General features: G+C 40.9%; 1 protein-coding gene across 11 annotated transcripts in view; it reads left to right on the plus strand.

Moving 5' to 3' along the window:
* Window positions 1-26252, plus strand: part of ANKRD26 (ankyrin repeat domain containing 26) — a 65786-nt gene that overhangs the window by 37156 nt on the left and 2378 nt on the right. For all 11 annotated transcript variants that reach the window (XM_026097335.2, XM_026097336.2, XM_026097340.2 and 8 more), the window contains 14 exons: window positions 264-447; window positions 2529-2672; window positions 3975-4931; window positions 6962-7114; window positions 8544-8719; window positions 8899-8992; window positions 10122-10199; window positions 11596-11730; window positions 12762-12874; window positions 13335-13476; window positions 15569-15850; window positions 16689-16924; window positions 17702-17951; window positions 25725-25770. In XM_026097335.2, the coding sequence (XP_025953120.2) occupies window positions 264-447; window positions 2529-2672; window positions 3975-4931; window positions 6962-7114; window positions 8544-8719; window positions 8899-8992; window positions 10122-10199; window positions 11596-11730; window positions 12762-12874; window positions 13335-13476; window positions 15569-15850; window positions 16689-16924; window positions 17702-17951; window positions 25725-25770 (2990 nt within the window). The remainder of the gene's footprint in view (window positions 1-263; window positions 448-2528; window positions 2673-3974; window positions 4932-6961; window positions 7115-8543; window positions 8720-8898; window positions 8993-10121; window positions 10200-11595; window positions 11731-12761; window positions 12875-13334; window positions 13477-15568; window positions 15851-16688; window positions 16925-17701; window positions 17952-25724; window positions 25771-26252) is intronic.

The raw sequence follows: 26252 nt of genomic DNA on the forward strand, positions 1-26252 counted from the left end.
ACATGATTTATTTTGTACATAACTTAATGGATTATATCTGTATTTTGTGTAACTGATACCACTAATTGAATGAAGTTAAAATTCTTTTTAAAAAATTACAGTAAAAGTAAACTGAAAGGATGTAATGTTTTTATTGTTTAAGTTGTCTCTGCAAGTTCAGTGTGGAATATTCACTTTTTTTGGATCAGTGCTTTACTTGGATGCTCAAATAGGATTGAGGTTTCTATGTCTGAATTTGTTCCTCAATCTTTGTTAAATCCCAGGTTTACTTTGAAACAAGAAGAGGAGAAGAGGCTCAGAGTAGAAATGCTATATGAGAAAACCAGAGAACAGCTAAGAAAGAAAGAAGATCACTATTGTAAAGAGATGGAGGAGAAACAACAGCTTGAGTTACACTCAAGGAATTTAGAAATGGAATTAATAACACTGAGAACGCTCTTGAAACAGGTATATTAAATATTGAGTTAGACACTTGTCTCCTGTTCTTCTGCTTTTTTTTAGTTGACATTGTATTCCAATATGCTTAAAGAGATACCTTGTTTGTGGAAGAGGCATTAGATAACTATGTTGCTGCATTTTGAGGATGGTTGAGAGCTGTTGGTTCACAAGTGGTCCATTCTGTTTTTTTGTTTTACATTTGCCGCTCCATGATTCTTTTTCTCCTTTTTCAGGATCCAGGTTTCATTTGTATTTCAGGCCAAGTCTTACCTTGCTTATTTTTTTTAATTCTACGTTTCTTCTTAATTTGCAGATGGACATTAAAATTTATTATTTATAGGTTTCCTGTAGTTAGACTTAGGTGGATTGAAATTCAGTTCCAAGGTTCAGGCCCAAATGTTAACATTTACCTGAGATTCTATACATTGCCTCAGTTGCTTACGGTTAGGGGACTGAATCCAGGAAAGCCTCTTGCCCTCAATTTTAATGCAAGTTCAGTGACTTTTCTAATGTGATTGAGAGGATGACATTATCATCACATATAACCAGGTTAAATTCTTCAGCTCTTACATGTGATTTTGTGGATCTTTTCACAAGCTTTGACCTAGATTTCAATACTTGTGTCATGGTTCTATGAAGTGTCAAAAAGACCTTATTAAATTCAGCTGCTCACTTGTCTTTATTCCTCATACATAGTAAGTCTTTAAGTTGCAGAACTTATGTAAGTTAAAATACTAAGAACACATCAAAGTGATCATAAGTGATCTTAAATGGTCACTGTGCTCTTGTAGGAACAGTAGTTTGCATCACCAATTTTTGGTCTGCCTGCATTTAATGGAAGCATGAATTTCACTGATTTAGCTTCCAATCTGTTTGTTCGGCTGGTCAGTCCTCTTCTGTGCCCCAGTCTTTGGAAATCTCTTGCAACCCAGTTCATACAGAAATTTTGCTAGGTTTTGGTCAACTGTGAAGCTGTCTTGATGAGGAAAAATGTGTTAACAATCTGAAATGCTTCAGAACATAGGCTGTTAGTGACAAATTTGGACTTTCCTAGGACCTTGGAGTAGGGTAAAGTCAATGGAATTGAGATGCTTTTGGAAATGTCATCTATTAGTTTTATGCTGCTGTTAATGTTAGTGCTAAGGGTGGTGAATGAATGTTCTCAGATCTTTGACTTTAAACATGCAAGTGTCCATTCCTGGCTTGAATTAGTATATATACTGCTGTGGTAATGTGAGTTGGGTTTCTGCTTAAGATCTGTATGGTGTGTGTTTCCAAGAAGAGTAGTTTCATTGAATTTGTTTTTGTTGTAGAACAGTGATTCATTAAGCATCAAGCTGTTATAATACTGGTTTGTCCAAGCTAAAATCAGATATCTGCTAGTCATGTGCTTCAGTCAGGAGTCTAAATGTGCTTGTTTTCAAACATGAACTCTTCGCAACTCTATGCTTGGTATGCAAAGATGATTCGGGAAGCACAGATTTATATTTACTTGAAATTTTCTTAGTCTTCTCATTCCAAGTAACTTTAGTAACAAGAATACATTTAAATTCAGAGCAATCTAAATCGGATGATTCGGTAGGGGTAGCCCCTGAGATGTTTGCTTTCAGCCTCTGGTGTTTGCCTAGAAGATACAAAAAAGCTCTTACTGAATTTCCATACAATACCCTGGAAGGCAAACGTGCCTTCCTTAACATATGTATTCAGCTGCCTAACACCTAGATGCTGCTTTTGGGTTCACATGAGCGTAAGATATGCAACCTACTTTGTCTTGTATGGATAAATAGCCAGGAAATTAAACAGGCAAACAGCTGGATCTACACAACCCCCAGTGAGTATCTCAGAACTGAGGCTTGGCCCCCGCCACAGAAATTGACACCAGTTTAAACGAAAAAAATTCTTTCAAATTGCCATTCAAAGTATTTATTTTCAAAAGGATATTAAATCTAGATTTACAAGATGGATTATCATAACTTTGGAGAATTGAAAAGATGTGAAAGAGTTCTTTCATGGACAAAGAGGAATAAAATGGGAAAATGTTGCTAGCTCTTATTTTTCAAGATTTAAGTAGTTCAAATATGTTTTGGTAGGTTGAAGAAGAACGTGATGAAACACAGAGACAGCTCTCTCAAGAAAAGAGTGCCAGAGCCCTACAAGAAGGAATTTTGAACAGCCATCTTTGGAGACAGAAGGAAATAGAAGAAGAAACAAGAACTATAGTAAAAGGTTCAGAGGTAGGCAATTTTATTTCTAATTAAATTAATTTCACCATATTCATTCTAAAAACTTGATAAATCTTTCTGGTAATAGTTTTTGTCCTTTTTGCCAGATCATTTATGGTTTATTAAAGTAATTAAGCTGTGTAAATACCATTTTGTTTGTTTGTCTTTAAAAATTCTGGAGCGCAGCATCAGTCTTGTATATACCTGAAGTGCATGTGTAAGTAGGAAACCAACACAAAAGAAGACACAGTTTACCCAATTTATTAAGCTATCTGCTATTTTTTCATTTTATAGACATGTTATGATCAATTTTAAGGTTTCTAGCAGCACTCAGGTACCTAAGTACCCTGAGATTGACCAGGAAAGAAGTTGCTGGGCAGTATCTCTTAAAGTTTTAGTTACAGTGCAGCATCTGATCCTGTTGCCTGCTTTTTGAATTAGTTATATCCTCATCAAAATTACTTTAAAAAAAAAAAAAAAAAGAGGCGGAGGGGTGTCTCTTCCACCTCCACAGATTAAAATTTTGTGAAGGAGTATCACCAATGAATGAAATTCTCTCTAGGAATTAAAATAAATGGAAGAGAAAAATTGATCGTAAACGCTCCTTAAACATGAAAAAAGTTAACTGAGTTTATTGTGAAGATCCAGTGCTTCAAAGAATTATTTGTTCTATGCTACACTAACCAAGAAACAGAGGATGACTATGCTAATGCAGAAAAAAAGCTGCATATATAATAAACAAACAGGAAACTTATAAGAATACTACATTCCAGGGATGATTGATTGAGCTAACCTTTAGTAATACAGAAGGCTAAAGCGTTGAGGAGGTATTTGAGGAGAAGCAGCATTAATATTTAGTGCAATTCAGCTAAATGTCACAGAAGAAAAATACCTTTTCTAGCCCTGTTTTACCAGATTTCATAGCACAACTAAATTTACCTTTAAGGGAATATTTTAAAGGCCTGTAATAGACAATATACCATGCATATACAGCTTAGCACTGTCGTTTAAAAAAAATTTATAGTTAAGATATTTTAAATAACTTTTATCATTTATTTGCTGGATTTAGGGGGGGAAAAAAGACATTTTAGACTTGGGACCTTCATTTGGGTTTTAAGAGTATATTATACTCCTAGTGTGTGCATTCACTGTGCATGTGCATGGGCTCAGAGATGAGAGTGATATTTGTGGTAATACTGAAGTTACTATATGAAGTCATGCTTCAGTATTACAAATGTTAAAAAGCAGTTTGCTCAAGTGTTTTTGTAGATTCATTTCCCAACTGGCTATTTATTCTTATTCTTTATTACTTAGGTATCTGACAGCAATGAGAGAGAAAAGGATCTGTTGTACAAAAATCAGTTACTACAAGATGAAATGTCTGTACTAAGACTAGAGGTTGATCAAGTAAGACTTAGGAGCCAGGAGGAAGAAGCCAAATATTTAGAGGAAAATGAGACTTTGAAAGAAAAAAATGAAGATCTTAAAAAGGAACTTAAACTAAATGAGGAAGCTTTAACACAAACCGTTCTTCAGTACAGTGGACAGCTGAACTTATTAAAGACGGAATCGGCCGTACTGACTTCCAAACTGGAGCAGACAAAAGAAAGCAAAGATAGACTAGAGACAGAGATTGAATCATTCCGCTCCCGCCTGAGCTCTGCTGTTCAAGACCTTGAACGTCATCAGGCATCGAAAAGCGACATTGAGCGAACATTTCAGAGAGAACGTGACGAGTGGCTTCGTTTGCAGGACAAGCTCCATCGTGACCTCTCTGATGCACGAGAAACCGGCAAGAGCTTGTCTCAGCAGCTGAGCAAAGCTGAGAGCAAAGCTACTGGTCTAGAAAATGAACTTCACCAATCAAAACAAACACTTAGAGAAAAAACATTGCTTTTAGAAATGACACAAAAAGAATTAAGTCAAGCCCAATGTCAGGCAAAGGAATGTGATCGTGCTCGACAGCTTGAGAAAGACCAAGTAAGCAAATATATAATAAGGCAAGAATCTATGCAGGAGCGATTGGCTCAGCTCCAAAGTGAAAACCTTTTACTCCGTCAGCAACTTGAAGATATGCAGAACAAGGGGATCATCAAGGAAAAAGTAGTGAGCGATGTCCAGGACAGATTTAATGATATTTTCAATAAACTCAGAGCTGACACCGAAAAGCAAGCTTACCTGATGGAGGAGAGAAACAAGGAATTAAATGCCAAATGTATTGATTTAAGAGAACAAATCTTTAAATATGAGACCGACAAAGCAGAAAGAGAGGTAAAGCATACACTTACAAAGAACGCTTTCATATTTGTCAGTGCTTGAATTTCTTTTACATTTCTAAAGTTGACCAGGTATAAGTTTACATGCGTGGAAATACACCATGCGGGCTTGTTCTGGTTTGTTGTGTTTCTCTTGGAATTGTGGGAGGTTTTGGCCAACAGGGTGTCAATGCTCAGATCTGAGCAGAGAACAGGAGAAGGTTTCCAAGTGTAAACTTTGATCAAGAAACAGTGATCCTTCTTTAGAATTTTTTCCATCTCTTCTACTTAATCCTTTTGGTGCTGTAGGGCATTGTTTTGTTTTCCATACATCTGTTGCGCTGGTGACACAAATGAGTGGTATAAAAATGAGAACCATCCAATATGCAAGAGTTGAGAAATGGAGATGCAGACAAGTGAAGTGATGGGGGAAGGAGGGGAGAGAATGCTGTGGAAAAACGTTGCGAAGTGAGATTGAGAGGAGGAGATGGAGCAAGTTGCCTGTAGATGAGTGGAGACCAGCGAAGGAAGGGAAGAAGAGCTGCCAAGAGACTGATGACAGGGTCCCAAGCAAAGAAAAAAGGGGGGTTATTTTGTCTCCTAATGAGAAAGGATGACTTCTCCATAAGTTGGTATTGAAATTGAAGAGCATTAGTGTTGTCTGAGTGTGCATCTACATATGTGTGTTGAGGACTCTAAGGGGGCTGACAGTTCCTCAGGACATTGGTTTTGGACACTGTCCTAAGCTTTTTCTTTTACCTCTTACGATGCAGTCGTGTTTCTTTCTCTGAGGGTCTCCGAAAGACTACACAGCCAGCGAGAATGACTACTTGGGAAATCAGTAGCAGTATCTTTCTACAAAATGACACAGTGCACAAGGATGCAGTGTGCTCCTCTGCAGAGTGCTAGCCTGAAACAGGCGTGACTCAAGTGTTGCACTCGGGTAGACAGATTTTTGTCCGGAGTTTGAAAATGGGTGGAAGAGAATAAAGGTGGGGGTAGCAGTGAGGAGGAGGTATGTAACTGAAAAAGCTATGGGTGATGGGAGAAGGGGAAGAAAACTATTAGTTATTTGGAGGCTACTTCTAGGGACACACATAATCCTCTTAAATCATTACTCTCCCTGGAATCAAAGGGTTACCTTTGTTTAATCTTCCTTTCCTTGCTGGGAAACAGGAAGTAGTCACGTTCAGTGTTTGGACGCTCTGGTGTAAGCTTGTGTCCCTTGGTGATATTTCAGTAGTGATCTGGAATTACACTGGCCTCTCAAAAACAAATCCATGTCTCTGAGCAAGACAAGCACTTGAACCACCTTATTTCTCACTTGTCAGTTACTTTTAAATGGCGGGGGGGGGGAACTCTAGCAGTGCTGTTGGTCCTTTTAACCTGTGAATTGCTTTATAGTCTTACTACTAAAATGATAGGTTCCTTTTGTAGATGGTAGGAATAGATGAGCTACCCAGATTTTAGTAAACCTAATTGTCAGCGTAAAGGTGACTTGGCTTTGGAACGAGCTCAGTTAAGAAGACTGTAAGAGGATCTGACTCAAGATATACATAGTGTGTTTTGGAAGAGCTTTCAGATGTGCGTATTAATTTGTTTGTCTTTGTGTAGTGGAAGAATAGCATAGAGAATGATCCAATATGAAGCCCTGGCTTTGATGATCAGAGTAATGTCTGCAGTCAAATGACAGCGCTGTCATCTGAGCAGACTTCTGGCATTTTCCTGATAGATAGATAGATAGAGATATAGGTATATGCTTGCGGTATATGTTTATGCGCTGTTCCAAGAAGACTAGTCCGTAGCGGTTTTTAAGTATTAGGAAACCACAACCCTTGTGAAGAGATGGCAGTAGTTTAGAAGTCCTCAGCGGGTAAAGATGGATAGCAGTCATCAGCTGTGCAGATGCACGCTGGTGGTGGGCAAAATTGCTTGTCTTTGAGTTCACGCTGAAGACTGATGTAATTATATAAGCTAGCAGGAGAAAGTAAAAGCATAGTCCATATTCCTAACCTTTTGTCCATACACATGTAACTATTTCATTAGGGTATGGTCAGACAGCTGCAGCAGGAGGTTGCTGATGCTCTTAAAAAGCAGTCAATGTCAGAAGCTTCACTGGAAGTTGCCACGCGTTATCGCAGTGACCTGGAGGAAGACAAACTGCGGTTGCAAAAGGAGTTGGACAGGGTTAGAGGCAAGGTAAGCAAAGCCTGTAACTGTAATTGCTAAGTACTCAGTACATAGGAATTTTATTCTTAGCTACCAAAACCCTTATTCGCTTTAAAGTTGTTTTTGAAAATGATCCTCCTCCCCCCCCCCCCCTTCTTGTTTACACACGTCACTGTCGTCAAAACGAAGGATACAGGCAAGGTAACTACTAATGGCTAATTGTAATACGTAAATGAAATTAGGAATTTTTTCTTTTTTGAGGAAGCTTCTGCTATGAAATACCAGAAACACTGTGCTCTTACGTTTCTCTGGACTTGGTTGCTTTATTTACAGATTAATTCTTTTTTCTTTGTACCAGTTATATGTATGCCCTATCAGTAGGCAATTATATATTTCCCTGCTAGTTTCTTCTGAGAAACTGAAGTAACCTTTTTTCTTTTCTCCTTTGGTTTCTGTTTCTTAGAGTGTCCTTCTCTCCTCTGTCCTCTCACACTGTCCCTTCTCTTGCATAAGCACAGGTGTTTGTATAAAGAACTAGATAGGAAATTTCAAAGGACGAGCTAATGTTGTCCCAGTGCCCTAGAAATAATTTTGACAGGATCAATGTAATGACATGTAAATGACTTGCATTGTTTTATAAACTAGTGTCCGTGGTTGTCTAAGCAAAGTCACTGTGATCTCATGTCAAAGACCTTCCCAGAGGTCTGTATTTGCAAAGCAGCTTTTTAACATATAGACACACCAGTTTATTTTATTCTACTTGGTTTGGTGAAGTAGGATATCTGATTTCTGAAAAACAATAGAAATACTGGACTGCTGCATTTGTGGGTTTCTCTGTTCTCTGTACCTTTTTTCTGCAGCCAGGTAATTTGCTGTCAGTTCTGAATTCTTTTGTAACTTAATCTGCATATCCCTCTTTTCTCCTTCATTGATCCTGCTGAAATTTGTCTTCCTTTAGTTGCCATGTTGCCAGTCAATTGTAAGCAGCTTTCTGAAGTAGGGACCAGCTTTTGCAGTGTTTGTATAAGTGTTTGTATGAAGGTCTAGGAGTTCTGAAATATAAATCATCATGATTTTATTGTTGCTACTGAGTAGTGAAGTCACTTTAGAAGGATGAACTTTTTAACTAGTACTTTCCTTGGAGTCGGGAACAATTGGATACTAATTGTCATGACTCATTGAAAGAGTAGGATTGGCATTGTCAGTGCTTAAGACAAGTTTTAGGAAAGCAGAATAGGGATGGCAGAAACCAGGATAAAAGATGATGCAGTAACACAGATTTTGCTCAGTTGCTAGTAGAGGCATAGATTTGAATGTGTGTGAAATCATTACAATTCTCTGGCTAGAGAGTGTGTGCAGGTAGGTGCAGTATTTGATTTTTTTTTTTTTTTCAGCAGCATTTCACCTGTCTATAGAAAAACTAAGATGACTACCCTGAATTTTTAGTGTGGTTTTACAGTTGCAGGAATTGGAAGAACAGCATATTCAGTCTGAGCGTTGCGTTCATGATTTGGAGACTGCGTTAGAAAATAAGGAAAGGGAAGTAATAGCTTCTTCACAGAAACTGCAAGACCTCCTGGAAGCCTCTTTGGGAACTAATACTACTATAAAACAACTGGAAGAACATGTGCAACGGTAAGAAAATAACAGTGAGGCAAGGTTTCACTTTCTAGAATTATGCAAGAACAACAGGATTACCTTGTTGCATCACAGCAAGTTAAAATGTGTTTTTGTTTTAGATTTTGAAGTGTACTGTTGTGTCAGTATTTGCGCTCTTGTGGATTTCCATAACAAGACCTGTATTTCTTTTCAAGACTTGAAATTGAAAATGCCAGACTGGAAGCCACAGCCAAACAACAGACCAACAGAATTGAAGTTCTTCAGAAAGACCTGCAAGCCTCTGCTTCTGTAAGCTAGTCATAACCTTCCTTTTTCATGAGCTATTGAGCCTAGTTGTGTATGTATGTGGGGAAATTTTCAGAAGAGATTTTCCTGGGGAGCCTAGGGGAAGTCATTTCCTGCAGTCTGCAGAAGATAGGCTGCTGTTGAAATTCTGCTGGTCCATTCCCAGGCTTTCTGGTTCTGACAGTCTTTACATGGTACTATGCTGAGTCTTACTTAACACTGTTTGAGGTAAGGGTTTGACACTCCTGTACTGGTTTGAATATTTGCTATTGTATACCAGTCATCATGATTTAGACATCAGGCAGTGCTTCAGACACATGTTGCAACATGTATCATTAAAGGCCTTTTTCAAGCTACCTTGTGGAATATTCTGGGAGTATGTTGGTACCAGGTGCTTCCTACCCAAGTCCTAGCTGGCATCATCAAACTGTGACAAGAATTTCCCAGAGCTTTTGCTATGCAAAATTATTTTTACCTTAGCATCTTGGTGGTGTTTTTCATGAAATAATGAAGAGGAATCCCCGTGGTATCTTTTGCAGAACTCTATGCAATACTTGGAATTTCCACGTATCTCTAATTCAGTGGTTACAGTTTGCTTAAATGAGGTACTTTGCCTGTAGCCTGTATAAAGCAAGTGATTTTTGTGCTTCATCTAGTGAGCAAGGGTCCTTGGTCCTACAGCCCCCCAGAGTTGTTAATTAGGGCTGAAGAGGTGTTGAAAATAACAACAAAATGTGAAAGTGTAACTGTGAGCTGTACCGCAACTGGCTAAAGAAGAAGGCAGGCAGTCACAGTGCTCATCTTTCCCCTTTAGTTAAAATGGCATGGTTTTCGGATGTCCCATGGATGAGGAAGCTAATCCTGTCTGTGTTTATCGACAACTCTGCATTCGTCGTGGTTCTCTCTCTCTCCCTGAAACGCGTGGCCAAGGTGGTGATTGCTGACAATTTTAGGGTAGCCTCAAGCTACGGCCTTTCTGTTCACTAGAACAGGGAGAGGTAGATAGTATAGGAGTAGGGAGAAGGAGAAATGTTTGTGACATTTCTTTTTGGTAATACATCTTAAATGAGGTGTGAACTTCAGTCTGGAAAGTGTCAGTGTGGCTTTTTTGCTTTTTCTAATGCTTCTGTAGGTTCATAATTGTCTGGAGGACTTGATCACTGGCTTGCGAACAGCACCTGTGCCTTCGGAGGAAGACCAAAATCAGCAGGTACATCAGTAGTTTCTGTGAATTGCTGCTTTTAGTCTTTGAAGTTTCTACGTGCAGATAACTTTTGAAAAGTTCAGGTGGGCTGTGGGACACAGACTGAAGAATGGCCTCTTGGTTTTAGGGCAAGGCAACCTGGTTTTAGAGAAAGGGCTGCAAACTTCCTAATTCCCCTGCTACTGAGTTTTGCATCTGTTTGGTGATATGAAGATACTTCCATTCATCAGCACAGTTACTTTCATGTATATGATTCATGTTTTGCACAGGACAGATTTGTTGTTTAAAGCTGAGAGAGAATGGCCTTGGGAGTTCCATGTTTTCACAGATTTGCCGCAGTTTGCCAGTGTGACCACATTACCTTATTTTCTCCGTCTATAAATAGGTGATGGTGCTGTCCTGCCACACAGGGTGTTGAGGTAAAGAATAATCATTTGATGTGATGCTGTGTGGTGACAGGCAGCTGGGAAACAGCTCATTTCATGTAGGTATATGACCTAGCATTGTTTTTGGAACCCTGAAGTATCATCACAAGAATTGGTGGTTGGAAAATGAAAGTGTTTTGTGGATAGTAGGAAGAAGGATCTGCTTGAGAGGAGAAACTGCTGCTGCCCAAGAGAAGTCTGAGCTTTTTTCCAAGTTCCTCTTTCTTCCCCTTTCCATCAAGGGGAAGATACCACCAGGAGATTTCCATCATACAGTATTTTTTTTTCTTTTGTTTGTTTGTTTCTTTTTTTAATTTACTAACCTTACGATAGTTGTTCTCATGAACGTGGACTAAGCATTTTACCTACTCTGTAAGGACGATTGAGAAAAATGGTCGCCCCAAGGACTTGTAATCTAAGCGTCTGTGTTAAGGCTTTCACAGCCTTCTGAATATCGTTAGATATGTTCAGATGGATAAGATACTCAGTTCTGCCCGACCTGTGGCTTTGCAAGATTGAGCTTTGAATGCAAGTGTTAGCAGAAACTTAGAAGGTCTAGACCAACTTCTTCAGGCTGTCAGATGTCACAGGGAGATTTTCTGTGTGTTGTCTTATCCCCCTGATTTGTAAACTCACCCTGTCACATGCAGAGCATTCATTCTTTCCACCAGCTGCCAATGTTGTTCTTGGTTATGTTTCCTGGGTTGTGTTCTTGCACTCTGCATTAACCTTAACCATTAAGTGGTAGAGGAGAGCGTTAGCCATGTCTCCGTTTAAATTACTGCTTTATGTTGCATTTGGGAGTGACAAATAAGGTAGGTCTCTCAGGCTCAAATACTGCATTTCTCTTTTCTTAAGTGAGGTTTGTCTGACAGCAGATCAGTACTGATGCTTTGAATTGTCATATGTGGCTGAAAAGGAAGTAACTTGTGTTTCCAGCTAGTTTGGTTTTTCTTTTGATGCTGTTGCTTTCACAGATGCAACAGCAGAATGTGCTGTCTGTGACAGCAAAAGATCCACGTGCTACGTGGGAGGAGGTGCTGAAATCAAGATCCCAACTGGAAGATCGCCTTGCTCAGGTTGACAGGGAAAAGGCTGAGCTCTTGGAACAGGTGAGCCTAGAAAATTCTCCAGGCACCTAACAAATACCCAGGGGAACAGTGTTAGCTTTTTGTCGAGTTCTTACAGTTTCAGGTTTTCATTTTAACCCCCACAATTCAGGCTTGACTTGTGATTTGGGAGGTCATATTGGAAAGTAATAAAAGCACTTTTGTGAAAGCTCTGGGGTGGTTCTGTCATGGGGAGAGCTCCCAGTGTTGTCAGCTGTCAGTTTAGCATATGGAGCAAGGCCGAAGTCCCCCAGTTCTTTCCTTGGATTTCCTCTTGTCCTCTTCTGCCCCTCAGGGTAGAGTTAGAAATGCTTCATGCTTTGATGAAGTATATGGAGGAGCTGCTGCTTTTTTTTAGGATAGCAGGAGTTTAAAAGCCTTATAGGAGAACAAACTGAAGGAATTTGGGCCAAATTCACAAGTTCTTGGGAAAGAAGTGTCTGCCAGTTTCCAACAGGTAGTCTTTCTTTTTTCTCCTTTTCTGTAGAGGAAAGGTGCAAGTACAAAGTCAGAACAGCTGCTAGCTGTCCTCTGGTTTGCCCTAGAAAATGCCAGGAGGAAGAACAACAGCTGGATTAGTAAACATCCACAAAGATGAGATGGAGCTAAGGGTACAGGCAAACAAAACGTCCAGTAATTCCCTAACAGTGAACTCCTCCAAGGGCCACAGATCACTGAAGATCCCATTGAAACTTTAAATTAAGCTCTGCTCTTCACTGATGTGGATACATAAGCACTCCCTGCTATTGGCAGAGGGACTGAGGAAGTTGTTCTCCACTGTCTTTTCCACCTTTCCCCCATGAGCCCCTAGTAGAGGGTGGTCTCCATTTTGGGAGGAGGACATCTGTTTCTGTCCCTGGTCTGTCTGATGTGAAGACTGAAGTGCTGAATTTCATGTAGGAGAGTTCTGCAGACCTTGGCTAGCGGATAGAGATATCCTACAACTTCTTTGTGAAGGATGCTATCTGCATATACTGCGTATAGATAGTGTTACTGAGGTGTGTGTGTCAAATTTTTTTTTCTATTTTTGGAAGTGTGAGACTGAAAGAAAGAAAGTGAAAAAACTGATAGAATTGAAACGACCAGTAGAAGTCCGTCTGGACCAAGAAATGAAACGAAACATTGAACTGCAGAAAGAATGCATCAGGTACAGCTCTTTAGTACTTGCAAGAAATATCAGATAAGCTGGGAGTTGAGCTTTATTTAACTTGACCCTAAGACTATGAGTACGTAACTGTTCACAAATTCAAGCTTTGCGTTAGATTTTGCAAGTGGCTTCTGTATATGAGCATATGGTTTTAAATAGATGTAAAAGTCATTGCAAATGCAGGCTGCCTGCAGCTATCTTGGGAAGGAGAGAAGGAAGAAGTCCGTTATTTCTGTTTTGAGGTAAAATTTTAACCCTCCCAGACACTTGTGGGACCAGATTTTTGCTGTTTTCTGCGCTGTTTTCTGCGCTATTTTTTTCTTTTCCTTTGTTAGCAATTCCTGATCTATAAAGCACATTAAAGATGAAGTAAGCCCTGTCCATGCTATTTACATAAACATATGTGAAAGAGGCCGATTGTCTTTTTGCTTCTTATTTTCCTTACTAATTTACTGTGCAGGTCCAAGAAGCTTCTGAAAACAGCTATGAAGAAAGTGAAGGTGTATGAGATGCGAGACAGCGAGTCCCAATTTAGTTCCCAGGGAGAAATGAAGAACAGATATTCTGAAATGGTCAATGAAGTCAGTAGATTAAGAACAAAGGTAAGCTTTTATTTCTTATACTGTTTTTATTCTTTTCCTTACTTCTTTCTGTGTTGTTAATTATCTGTTGGCTATATTTCAAAGTGGACTTTGTCACATTTCATCTTCAGTGGTAGAAAATGATGAATGCCTGTGTAGTTATCACTGTGGGTAAAAATGACACCTTTATGTGCGGGGCAGTCTCTGTGAAGGCAGATAAAGGGCAGGCTGGCGCATAAAGGAAGGGTGAACCAGGAGCCAAGGGCTGCAGCAAGGCAGGTGGGGGCCACAGCCTCCTTGCCTGGGGCACAGTCCCAGAGGACAGAATCACAAAACGGTAGAGATTGGAAGGGACCTCTGGAGATCATCTAGTTCAACTACCCTGCTCAGGCAGGGTCACCTTTGCCCACAACCCTATCCAGACAGCTTTTGAATATCTCCAAGGATGGAGACTACACCACCTCTTTGGGCAACATTGTGAACCTGAGCAAGAAGAGTAGAGCAGATCTGGTGATGGTAAACAGGGTTAGCCAAGAGTCCCAAGGTCGTGCGTAGGGATGTGCAGGTCCGCAGTCAGGCCAGGAAGTCAAGTCCCCGTGTCAGGATCAGGGTCAAGAGCGACATGGCCAGGCACCGGCCTGGCCCCAGGATAGCTCAGGCAGAGACCAAAGCAGCTTCTGAACAAAAGAAGCTGAGCCCCTGCTGTGGTCTCTCACAGCTCTTCCAGTACAGCTGCACTATGTAAGTCAGCCCAGTACAGAGTCAGCCAAACTCCTGTGTTTGGGGCCCTGGCAGCACCTTCTAGGTCTGATGGATGAATTCTTTCTCTGGAAGAAAGGTAAATAAAACCATGATAAATCTAACAACTGTGTGAAGTTGGCTTTGTTCTAGATCATTTCTTGTGTCCTGTCTTATGTATCAGTTGAATAGGAGACAGTTCACGTTTTGCTCTTCTAAATTGTGTCATTGCTTTTGAAGGTAGGAGGTACTGATGTCACGCAGAAGTTTCATACCTTATTGTTCGCTAGTACCTGTTTCAGCACATATTTCTGAGTCTTAGGCACCTGTAAGAGGAATTCCGAAGAAGTGCTTTTGAAGTTGCTTTGGCTATCTTGTTCTCATAAATATATGCATTTTTCCTCAGTTGCATGTAACCTTTATCTCCATTCCCCCTAATTGTTTTAAGTTCAAATTTGTAGTTAAAGCACTGTGTTTCAGAGATATGTTAGTTTTTATAAGATACTGTTGCAGAATGAGTCAAGTGCCTTTGTGGTGGTGCATTTTTAGTAATAAAGCTGGTAGTATTTATGTGGCTTCTTTGCTGTTAGAACAGTTGCTTCTGAATGGTGGGGATTATGTTTAGGCAATTCAGGAATGAATCTAAAATTTCTGCTGTTCGTGGCTCTTTGAAGTGTTTGGTATGCTGTATTTCCTCATTTATTTATTTATTTACAAAAGGCAAGGACATGACGGGTATAGGTTCAAGACATTTAGAAAAGGTACATTTCTGCGCAGAGCAAGACAGAGTTTTAGTTGATCTTTGGGGCCTATTGAAAATCTGGTATTTCCTAAAAATTCTTGAAAATGAACTACCATATTGATCTAGAGGGAATACGCCTTCTTCTTCCACTTGAAAAGGTACTTGCCGAAGCACTATTTATGAAGCTTTCAGCCTGATGGAAAGAAGAGTATCTATTTGTTTCAAGTTCTGTATCAAGCTTTAATTCTGACAAGCATGTGAAGAAGCCCCTGAAACATGATGTGTTGTTTCTGATGAAGTATATGTGTATTTGATTTACTGTGAGCATACGAGGAACTCATTAAAGAAAAGCCCTGGTACTTTTCACTCTGTCCACGTGGGTGAAATGCTGCTAGTTCATGATGTCTAGGTGAAGTATTAGTTCTTCTGCAACAGTTCACAAACCAACAGAGAAAGAATGGAAACCTGAGCAGTGCTATCAGAAATCATTTAAAAGATATGCTTTCCCTTTGGTTTAAATACCAAGTCAGCAGATGACAACTACAGTCTCGATGGAGACATTTCATGGATTTTCACAGAACTGACTAACTTCAGGTCTCTGTGGTTTTTTGTTTTGTTTTTTTCTGGCTACAGGTTGGTGAACTTTCCCAACAGCTGGAGACAGAGTCTAAAAAATCCATGCAGCTAGAAGAAAGAAATCAGGATCTAGGAGAAGAGTTGTCTTCTATGCGTGGGAATCAGGAAAAACTGGAGAAGAGCAAATGCCAGCTGAAAGAAGAGGTGTCTAACCTCAAACGTCGTTTAGAGGCTAATATAGTGGATCACAACCAAATAGAACAATATAAAAAAGAGATTGAAGAAAGAGCTGGACAAGAGTTGAGACAAAAACTACAAGAAGTTAACCTGTTTCTGCAGGTAAATGTATTTATCACTCAGGTCTGTAGTGCACGTTACGTGACTTCGTCCTTGTTGTCACCTTTTAGTATTTTATCTTCGGTATCTGGTTCTCTCTGTTAGTGCCATATTTTTGTCTTTCCTGAAGAAAAATAGGAGAAGGGAAAACAGTCGCACAAAAGTACTTCCATGCACGTGCATGTGCAATACGTGTGTATGAAAGATTGGGCATGCTCTTTGATCGCCTTCTAACGGTGTCTGCAAGTCCTTGAGTCAAAGGCCTGCCAAAGGCATATTTCTGTTTTTGCAGTTCTCTGGGGGAATCACTATCTTGTCTTTTTGTTCTGGCTGTTTACTGTGAGGAATTGGCATTATTCTGTGTCATCCCCGTGGCTGCAGAATGGAGTTCGGGGAGAGCATAGGTAGTGCAGGAGAGCATGGGGACATAGGCTCTTTTTATCTTCAGTTGAACGGCCGTTGCAAATCAGAATTTGTGTGGCCAGGCATACTGGTGCAGCTTTGTCATTCTGCAGGGGGAAGTGCTCAGAGAAGAAGTCACTGAAGTGGCTTTCCTTTTTGGGGAGGTTCTTGTGGTTTCAGTGAGGAATTATTTTGTCTATGCCCTGTCTTACAGGGATAGTGTTCTTTCAATAATAGATTTGATTAATAACAGTGGTAAGAGCAGGTTTCTTTCAGACCATGAAAATGAAATAATGTGGTAGTTTGCTTTCTTCCTTGATTGTTGATGGTAGTGAGGAGGCACAGTTGCCTTCCTGAGTAAGGTTGTGCTCTTTAAACAGGGTGTGTGAAATTGATCCCTTTTTCTTTCTGTTTGTTGAAATTGTATTATCCGCCTCAGACACAGGCAGCCTCCCAGGACAGATTAGAACAAATAAGAGCCAGTCATCATGCTTCGTTGAGAAACCAGCTAAAACACAGAATTAGAGATCTGGAATCAGAATTGGATAGAATAAAAAGTACACAACAAGACAATATTTTTCAAAAAGAATCCACACAGGCAGAAGTGGGAAAGTACAAAGAACTCTATTTGGAAGAAGTGAAAATTAGAAGGTGCCTAGCAAATAAACTGGAAAGGTAAGTAAGTCTACACTTTTTTTCCTTTTTTTTTTTTGAACAAGTAATAGGATACTACTTTTTTGTCATGAATTTTCCTTCCAAAATCCCTCTTCTACATCTGGTCAGTATGCCGGTTGTAAGTCTAGAACGGTATATTTATGAAGAAAGAAAGCTAAGACCCTTCCCTGTATTTAGGACTGTCTTTCTTTCTCTTTACTGTTCCAGCAGTAACACAACTGATCATGCCTTTGTAGAGGATTTCTGAAGTTAATCTGTATTTTACTAGTCAGCTTTCTGGCCAGTCTGTAATAGCCTACTCTTCTTCTATATACATTGAAAAAGAGAAAATTCATGTTCTATCCTGTTTTCCTCCAACTATAAAGGCTTGAATAAGGAGAGGCCCTTTGGAGAACAGAAGTTGATTCTGTGGGGCAAAAAGAATCTTTTTCTCTTCCATTTTAGCAGGACATCTTTGGTTTGAGTTGACATTGGCAAGTGGAGGATAGCCCAGAGTGACTACTGTTCAGGAAAAAGTCATGTAAATAGATGGCATTGATTGTTTTGAAGCTCTCACCCTGAAAAGCCCTAAGTATTGGTGACTCTCGCTGCTCCCTACAGGTAGTCTGACTTCTTGGAAGTAGGCTCTTCAAAAACTCCAGATCAAATTGTGTTGTCTTTTTGGACACTCATAGGCCCTTCCATTTTCAGACATCTAATAATAGTCTAAGACCTGGAGAATAACTTTCTGAAAGCATTACCAAAAATATTTCATGCATGCTTCTGAATTTTTCACAGAGCTAATGAGAGACTAGCAGAAGCCAATGCTAAACTCCTTAACGAGCGTCATAGAAGCAGATCTTTAATTGCAAGCAGCGTTGTCAGTGGAGGAGGTCTGACTGCAAGCCCAGTTCTGTATTCAACTCAGCTGGGACATCTCGGCAACAATTTGGCACTGAATAGAAGTCTTAGTCTCGGAGGAAGCTTCATGAGCCCAAGTGGGAATGCTTTATCATCAAGAAATAGAGTTGAAGCCTATATGGCTAAGGTAAGTTTTGTTTTGGTTTGTTTTTTTGTTTGTTTTTGTTTGTTTTTTAATGTGATTCTCAACTACTGCTAAAGAATATCAGTAAGCAAGGTTAAGCTTCTTGACTGAAGATCAGCATCCATTTCTAGTTCCAAAACATGCAGTCTAATCTGCTAAAATGGCTGCTCGTCATCCAAATAATACACAAGTATGTGGGGTAGGGGCAAAGCATTTTAGTCACCTGGGTTGTACAAAATTCAAAAGTGCTCACAGACCAAAAATTATTTGCATCTATGTAGTGATTTTTATAACTAAATTTTTTTAAAAGAGAAAATGTGATGAAGAATGCTGTTGCATGACAAACTCCCAGTCGACATATTTATTACATTTTAACTTACAGTATTTGGTCACTAGAAATTCTCTAGATTAAAAGTATGTAACCTATTTTAAATTGGTAACTTTATGATGAATGTAAAAGCCCAACAGACATCTTTATTCAAGGCACATTTTCCTTCCTCGCTGATCCTCATTCTAGTGCCTCCTTCACTGGAAGGTGTTCTAGTACATTAATATCAACAAATGGATGCTTCAAAAAGAATGAATGATATAAGTGCAATTGCTTAACTTCTCAGTCTATACTATCGTGAAGGATTTAGGCTATGCCTAGGACACATTTCTTTTTAGGAGTTCCTGCTATATATTATTAATTCATTTGGTCCTCCTTTTCACAGATGAATACTGTGTAGTTGCACAGGCAAAATTGATTACTTCTCAGAAACTCCTTTTAGCTCTAATTTTGCAGCAATGCTGCAACCTCGGCAATACCTCTGGCCAAAGTGTGCTCCATAACTAGCAGTCTGTGACAGTATGTTCCTCACAGAACGGTAACATCATATTGTAAGATTTGGGAGCTACGTGTCCATAGTTGGACAAGAATGTACATAATTCTTCACAAAATGCTGTGATCTCTTCCCTATTTTGCATAGAATGGAGGCATGGACAAGCTCTCCTCTTCAGTCTGTTTTATCGCCCCCTTTATTCTGCTGTAGACAGAACATGAGAAATACTCAGGTACCTCTAATTCTGACTCAGTGCTGTGGTGCTGCTCACATACTGAGGATTCTGTTTAAACAAGGTGTCTGTGTACTGTGCTTGATTTCAAGCAAACAAACTAATAGGTAACAGACAAAGCAGTGCAAGTAATGAGCAGCAATGGCAGTTGCAGAGAGGAATATTTTTGGATCCCTGTGAATGTTTGTTTCAGATGAGAGGGGAGGATACACGTTACAGAAAGAACCTGGGAGGCAGCCAGTGCTGTCCCATCAGCAGAGGCTGTTCTGTGTGCAAGCAGTGGAAAGCAGGCAAAATGCAAGGACCTTTTGCAAGAGTGAAGTAAGGTGAAGGCCAGGACAAGGGAACGGGAACAGGAGCAGTAGGACAAGGGAGGGGAAAGCAAAGGACACAGAAAATGGAGCAGGATTTTAAAGGAGGAAAACCATCCTCCCTCTAGGAGGATGTCCTAGTTTAAGAGAAAAGAGCTGAGAGTTGGGCCTTTTTTTGATAAGTCCGTGTTCTTTTTTTATTATGTGTGGCTTCTTAACGGCCTCTTTTCCTCCCATTTGGAGAATAGTCTCAAGACAATGCATTGTGAGAGCACTGTGTGAGACTGAGCTCTTCAATAGTGGAAGCTCCATGTTTTTAGGATCAGCAATATTTTACTTCTTGCTGCAAAAGCTGCTGTTAACATCGTGACAGCATTTATGAACTTGATTGATTCAGAACTTCCTTTTGGAAAGTTCTCATTTGTTCTCATTGTAACAATGTCTCGACTGATAGCTCACCGAAAAGAAGCCATGCTGATGCATTTGGGGTCCAGCTCCAACTAGGGAATCCCACTTGATGGTGCTAAGTGTTGTCACTCGCTCTGCAGGAGCTGAATGCAGAAACTATAGTTAGGTGTCTAATACACATACGCAAAGGACAAGGAGGTAGCATGGCACCTTGGTTTGGGATTCACAACAGCCAGCATCCTAAGGGAGGCTCTGTGCCTGTCAGCCAGTGAAAGGACCAGAGAGCTGTTGTGAAATTTGCTGGACTGGAGTACATCATTTCAGCCCTCAGGTGTGCAGGTGAGATTGTTGTGCAGTATGTACCAGAGCATCTGTGATTCAGGCACTATGTATTGGCACCTGTCCTGCTGCTTGCTTTCTTTCAGAAGGTGGCTGCTGTTCTTCTTGGGTATAGGGTACTTTTCTGAAGAAGTCTGAATGGCTTTGAGACCTCTCAAAGGCTGCTGAAGGAGGGGCCTCTGTACACCTTTTCTTTGGCTTCTGGGCAATTGTTCTGATCAGGGTGCTTTCCCTAGACTCTGGGCAGCACCAGCTCTTTGCAGTGGCCTCAAGTGAAAGTGTCTGCAACTGCAGTTGTTTGTGCTGAGCTCAGTAACGCCAATGTATATGTTGAGCATGCTGACCAGACTGGGCCCCAGGGTGGCATTTGTGAATCCTTTCACATAGTCTGGGGCTGCACAGCCTTCCAGCTGGCTAAAGAGACTGATGGCAAGAGCCTGAGCGCATATTGTAGTAGAATCTGAGATGCCTCTGCTTCTTTGTGAAACCATTGGCATCCCTGGACTTGCAAGTACATGATCGGTTCTATGGAGCTTGACGTTATTTTTGCAGACTTAGTCACCTCAATCCCATGGCAGTTGCGCTTCAGGGATTAAAGTCCAGCCCTGTGTTTGAGCAACTGTCAGTACCAAGGTATGTGAGAATGTGCTGCTAGCATCAGCAGGCATCACTTTTATATCAGAAACAGTTTCCAAGGGTTCCCTTTCTTCGGTGTGAGTTTCTGCACTTTACATCATGATGAATGCCAGTGCTCTCTGAGCTGGGGCAGTGTTTGCTCGCTCTCTCACAGGTGAGTTGCTGTTACAAGGAGGAGGTCATGTGCAGGAGGCTTCCAAATCATCACATACCTCATTGGTTCTTCAGTATGGCCTAGTTAAATGTCATTGGCTTGCAGTATTCCAGGGAAATAAACTGCTGTAGTCTGACTTTTGCTTCCCAAGTTGACTGGGCAGAAAACAGATCAAAGTAAAACATCATCAGCCGTGTATGTTGTGTGGTAGCGAGCTTTCTGCCATTGCCCAAAAGAATCCTTCAATACAGCACTGGCTGAAGCAGTTTTACTGATAGACTATTGTTCAACCTGCAAGTCCAGGTCTTGGATTCATCTGGACTTGATTGCACTGCCTGATTGCCAGCACATTATAGCAGCTGAACTAAGAGAGAATGAGATGGACAGTGATTGCTGTTTCCACCATGCGCATCTGCCCCGAGTATTATGCTTTAATCTGCAGTTCTAAGTCACTTGTGTTGTCCTTAGCTTTCACAGGCTTTCAACTATTAAATAACTATGGGCATGTGGAGGCTGCTTTACCCTTTGTTCTCTCAGATGACAGCATGAGGATGCAAGGGGTTTATCAGGCTTATTTGTGGACACTGGCTGGCTCTACACAGTTTAAATTAACTTGCTTTTAGAGTGAGATGGACCAACTCCATCTTGTAGTCAACGCTGTCAGTAATCTATGTAAGAGAGGTTTATAGCTAACCTGCAGCACTTCATTACTCAAATATCAGTGTTGTGAAAACCCTGTGACTGGGTTTTAATTCAGTCCTTTCATCAAGTTTCAAATATGCTTCATCAAGACAACCTGACACTCTGTTCATGGAATGTTTCTTAGTTTTGCAGATTTGAAGTAATGGAGAAGTGATTCCTGAGATTTTCAACCTTGGTTTTCTTTTCTCAGTTGATAATGCCCGCCTTTAGCAACGGTTCTTATAATAATGGTTCTTTTAAAGGTTCCTGGTGCTTTTATTAATGGATACTATAGCACTAGCTCTTGTGTTATCTTCTGGTTTCAGCTGAAATGCCTCAACAGGTAGTCAAGTGTTCAGAAGACCCCTATGCAAACCTTTTTGGTGGTTAGTCTCAGTCCTGGGTTCTATATAATATGATAAATGTGTTTGAGTTTTCTATGTTAATTATTCATGTGAAACACAGTAGCTGGCTTGGTCCCAGCACGTTCCTCTTTAGAAGAATTCGATGCAGTGTAGCTTAGCAAGTGTCAGATTTTCCTAGAAGGTAAGGTAATAGTCTTTCATGTGCATTCTCAGGACTGCCTAACTGTCCTAATCTATGTAGGTATCGTTGTGAGAGGTATCGTAACCAAAGAGCAAAACTCTTCAGGTACTCATTCCCATTTTAATTTTCCAGAAGTTGGAATTTTCGGGCATCTCAGACTTCTATCAAGGTAGCTAATTTTGCTGGTTTAATAATTTCAGATGGGCTACTTAAAAATGTCGTGAAAAATGGTTCTAAAATCCGCCTGCAAGAAACATTAATCTGAGCTGATACCACAAAAAGCATGCATCTGAGAATGGTGATACTGCCCTCGTTCAGTATCCTGACTTTAGTGGTAGCCGTGAAGTTTCTTTTCAGATCGTATGTCTTTTGCTTTTGCTGAAGGGTTGCTATGGTGGGGAATGTTTTTAGGTTTCAGTGCTATTTTTTGAGGCTTCACTTTGAAGGCTTGAAAACCAGAACCCAAAGCCCCCATCAGCCAGGAGCTGACTCTCAAGGGAGTGCAAGAACAATTGAGTTACAGCTGATATTTTCCCCGTCCCCAATTACTGATATCAGAGTTTTTTTGTTTTGTTATGCTTTTACCTAAATTGTTCCTCACTAATATAATTTCGTTAGTTTGTGGGACTTACTACCTTGAAGTTCTCTCTGGGCTTGTTTATAACATACAGAAACTTTTGCCTTGGTGTCACCAGAGGAGCTGGGGATTATTGTCTCTTACTGTACACATTTTATTTTCTCTATGTACTTAATCAGATTCAGAATTTACCTTTCAGGGGATGATTACTGTTTAGTTCTGGAATAGATTATTTTCTTCCCGGGATGAAGGCAGGTAGAACTACAGCTAAATCCTTGGACAGCTTACCCATTTCTTCCCACTCCTGCCAGATCCTCTTGAGAAAAAGCCAGAGATCTTAGCATAACTGTTTTGCTCCAGTCAGAGCAGAAGGCTAGTCACTGGGGCTTTGGATTATCAATGTGAGTTTATCCTCCCTCTTGGCAGTTCCAGCTGCATGTCCTTTAGTGTGGTATGTCTTTCTATTTGTGTAATCACCAGGTAGGGAACAATTTTGCCTAATTGTAGTGGCATTGTTGGTACCCTCAGGTCACTGAACTGTTGAAGGTGTTCAGGAGATTCATAATACTTAATCTCTTCTTTCAGAGTTCTTGAGAAAGAGAAATGTGGTTCTCACAGGTGCGGGAGGTGCTAGAGGACGTGCATCTAAATGTGTATTTCTTTCATGGGAAGTTGAAATTGTAACATGCCTTTTGTCATCTCACATTATGTGTTCACAATGTTATGGCTTCTGTAGTAGTTAATCCACCTGAAAAATGGATCACACCTGTTATAACAGAACTTCCTTAAACTACAGAAATGGGTTGTTTTACCCTCTTGACCAGTTCTGACATTCAGAAAGTTCCTGACAGTAACAACAGTTATACCTGACATGCCAGTAATGTTCTGAATTGAGTTTCTGGACTCTGAGCATCATCTCATGGGCTCTTACAGGATGATCCAGATTCTGTCCTCGGGCAGCCCCCATGATAAATAGTAAGTCAGCACAGCTGTCTGGACAAGAACTAGCTAAAAGGTGACTGCTTTCAAGGGTGAAAGCCAGTGTGTTGCTGCGTGCAGAGAGGAGCAGTGAGATGAGCAGTATGGCAGTGCAGAACTCTGTACAGAAAATATCAGAGGTCACTGTTCTGTTTTCCAGCTCTGTGACTAATCTGGCAGAAGCATTTCTGGAATCTGCAGTTCTCATCCTTACCAACCAAGAGGTTTGGGATAGTCAGCAGTGTGATGCCTTTGCAGAGGGGTGAGGGGGAACGGGAACAATGGAGGCAAGGTATAATACTCAAGAGCACATATCTTGCCTGACTCTTGATTCGCCTTCCAGAAACTAGTGACTCACCTCCCCCCCCCCCCCCCCCCCCACTTACTCCTCTTTCCTCAGACCTGGATGAAAAGCACAAAGGTGTTAATACCATGAATGAGAAGAAAACACAGTCTTTTTCTTCTGTTGATTGATTTGCATGGGTTGGGGAGGTCCCTGTGGACCATCTGGTCATTATGAAGGTTCCAGAAAGCAGGGAAAGTGATTTCTTCCAACACCAACTACTACTGCTTCTTAGGACTGGTCTTGTTTTTGAGTCATCTTTTGGGCTGGGCATTATGTTTTCCTGCTTCTTTCTGTCACCAATTTCTCCCTTTATCTGTTAGACTCCCTTCTTGCCAGGCTTTCGCTGCTGCTCCTCCTGTTTGTAAATGAAGGCTTGGGGATTTGGGGCTCCTGGTGTTTTCTTGGTTCCTGCAGCTCCCGGCTCCCCTCTCGTAGCCGTGAAGGCAGAGACGATTGCGACAGAGCCTCCCTGAGCAGTTCTTCGCCTTGAGGAGCGGGAGAATTTGGGTGCAGCGATGCCTGGCGAGAGGGCCCTTGCCTCCGCTCTCCTGCCTTGAGGCCGCGCTTGTTTGGGCCTGGAGCGGCCTGTGACTGCTGCTCCTGCGAGGGTTTGCAGAGCGCTGCCCTTCCTGAGGCCCTGGCGCCCTTTGTCCTGGCTCCTTTGCTGCTGAGTACAGAAAACGGTGTTTAGGTTCTCCTTGTTGCCGGTGCGTTGGCAGAGGAGCCTGCTGAGCTGTTGCTGAGATGGATGAGGCTTCCCGCCGGGCTTCAGCGCTGCAATTGCAGAGTCACGGGAGGGCTGAGGTCGGGAGGGGCTGCGGGAGGTGCTCTGGGCCAGGCCCCTGCTGCAAGCAGGCTCATGCAGAGCAGGTTGCTCAGGGCTGTGTGCAGCCGGGGTTTGAGTGTCTCCGAGGATGGAGGCTCCAGCCCCTCTCTGGGCACTAACAGGCCCTGAGCAGCCTCACCTGGGGCCCCCGTTACATTGAAATGGAATTTCTTCTGTTTCAGTTTGCGCCCATTCCTCTTGTTCTTTCACAGGTTACCACTGAGAAGGGTCTGGCTCTGTTGTCTTTACCCCCTGCCCCCTCAGGTATCTTTGCACACTGTAAGATGCCCCTAGAGCCTTCTCTTCTCCATGCTAAACAATCACAGCTCACCCAGGTCAGGTGCTCCAAGCCCCTAATCATCTTCATGGCCCTAATGTTTGCTAATTACATAAGCCTGGAAGTTGCATACTGTCTGTTTTGACACTCACTTCTATGTGTCACAGTTTTTTGTTTCTGTTTTTTTTTTCCTGTGCTGTGGAATATGTCGATCTTGCAGCAGCTGCTGTTGCAACTGTTCTCTTACAAATCTGCAGAAGTAGCCTCAACTGAGGTTGGCCCAGTGTATGACACTTATGCATGTTTCAGCTAAACAGACATTCTATTCGTGTATTTGAGGCTAGAGCGTAACCATACATTGTTATAAATTCCTTGTGCTTTTTTTTCCCCTCTATTTTTTCAGAAGTCCAGTTACGAACCAGCTAGTGAGTTACAGATCATTTTGTGATATGGTGGTTGTTGCTCAGCAGTGAAAATGCTACACCCCAGCTGACCAAGAGTTTCTCATCAAAAAATTCAAACCTCAAACCTAGATGTTTTCCATCTGTATTGCATATTATGGCTGGGTTTTAAAATGCTTTAGAAACTAATATTAGAAAAATGTAGCTATTGAAATATTAACTATATTTTATATATAATTCTAGGTACGGCGGGAACTGGATGAAAAAATCACTAAAGAACTTGAACAAGGTAATTTGTTAGAGGATGTTCCAATTTAATTTTAGTTCCAGTTTAGTTTTAGTTCCAGTTTTATTTTGAAGGTTTTTCAATTTAGAGTTTTGTATGGAAACTTCCTGGTTACCAAAATATTTGTACAGAATATTTTGCAGTTGCCTAAAAACAAAACAAAAATAAAAAATCTCCCAAAACAAACAAACAGGAAGAAAACCAACTCCCCCTCCCCACAGAGAGAAACTTGCTTTACGCTGAAGTCACTTTTCCCTACAGTTAATCATCAAGCACAAATGTTGAACACAAAAGAAGCCCTGCATTAAGATTTTTATATACTTCAGCAATCACTTCTCCTCCTATATACACTGATCGCATTCAGTGCTAAAGCATGCCATACACATCCTCTAGTGTTATAGTTCTTGATGTATGCTGTCTCATTTATTGCTTGTATTTGTTGTTTATACATTGCAGTCTTTTGGGGGTAAGCCAGAAAAATACAA

The sequence above is a fragment of the Dromaius novaehollandiae genome, chromosome 1, assembly GCF_036370855.1.
Source record: "Dromaius novaehollandiae isolate bDroNov1 chromosome 1, bDroNov1.hap1, whole genome shotgun sequence".
NCBI classification, from domain to species: Eukaryota; Metazoa; Chordata; class Aves; order Casuariiformes; family Dromaiidae; genus Dromaius; species Dromaius novaehollandiae.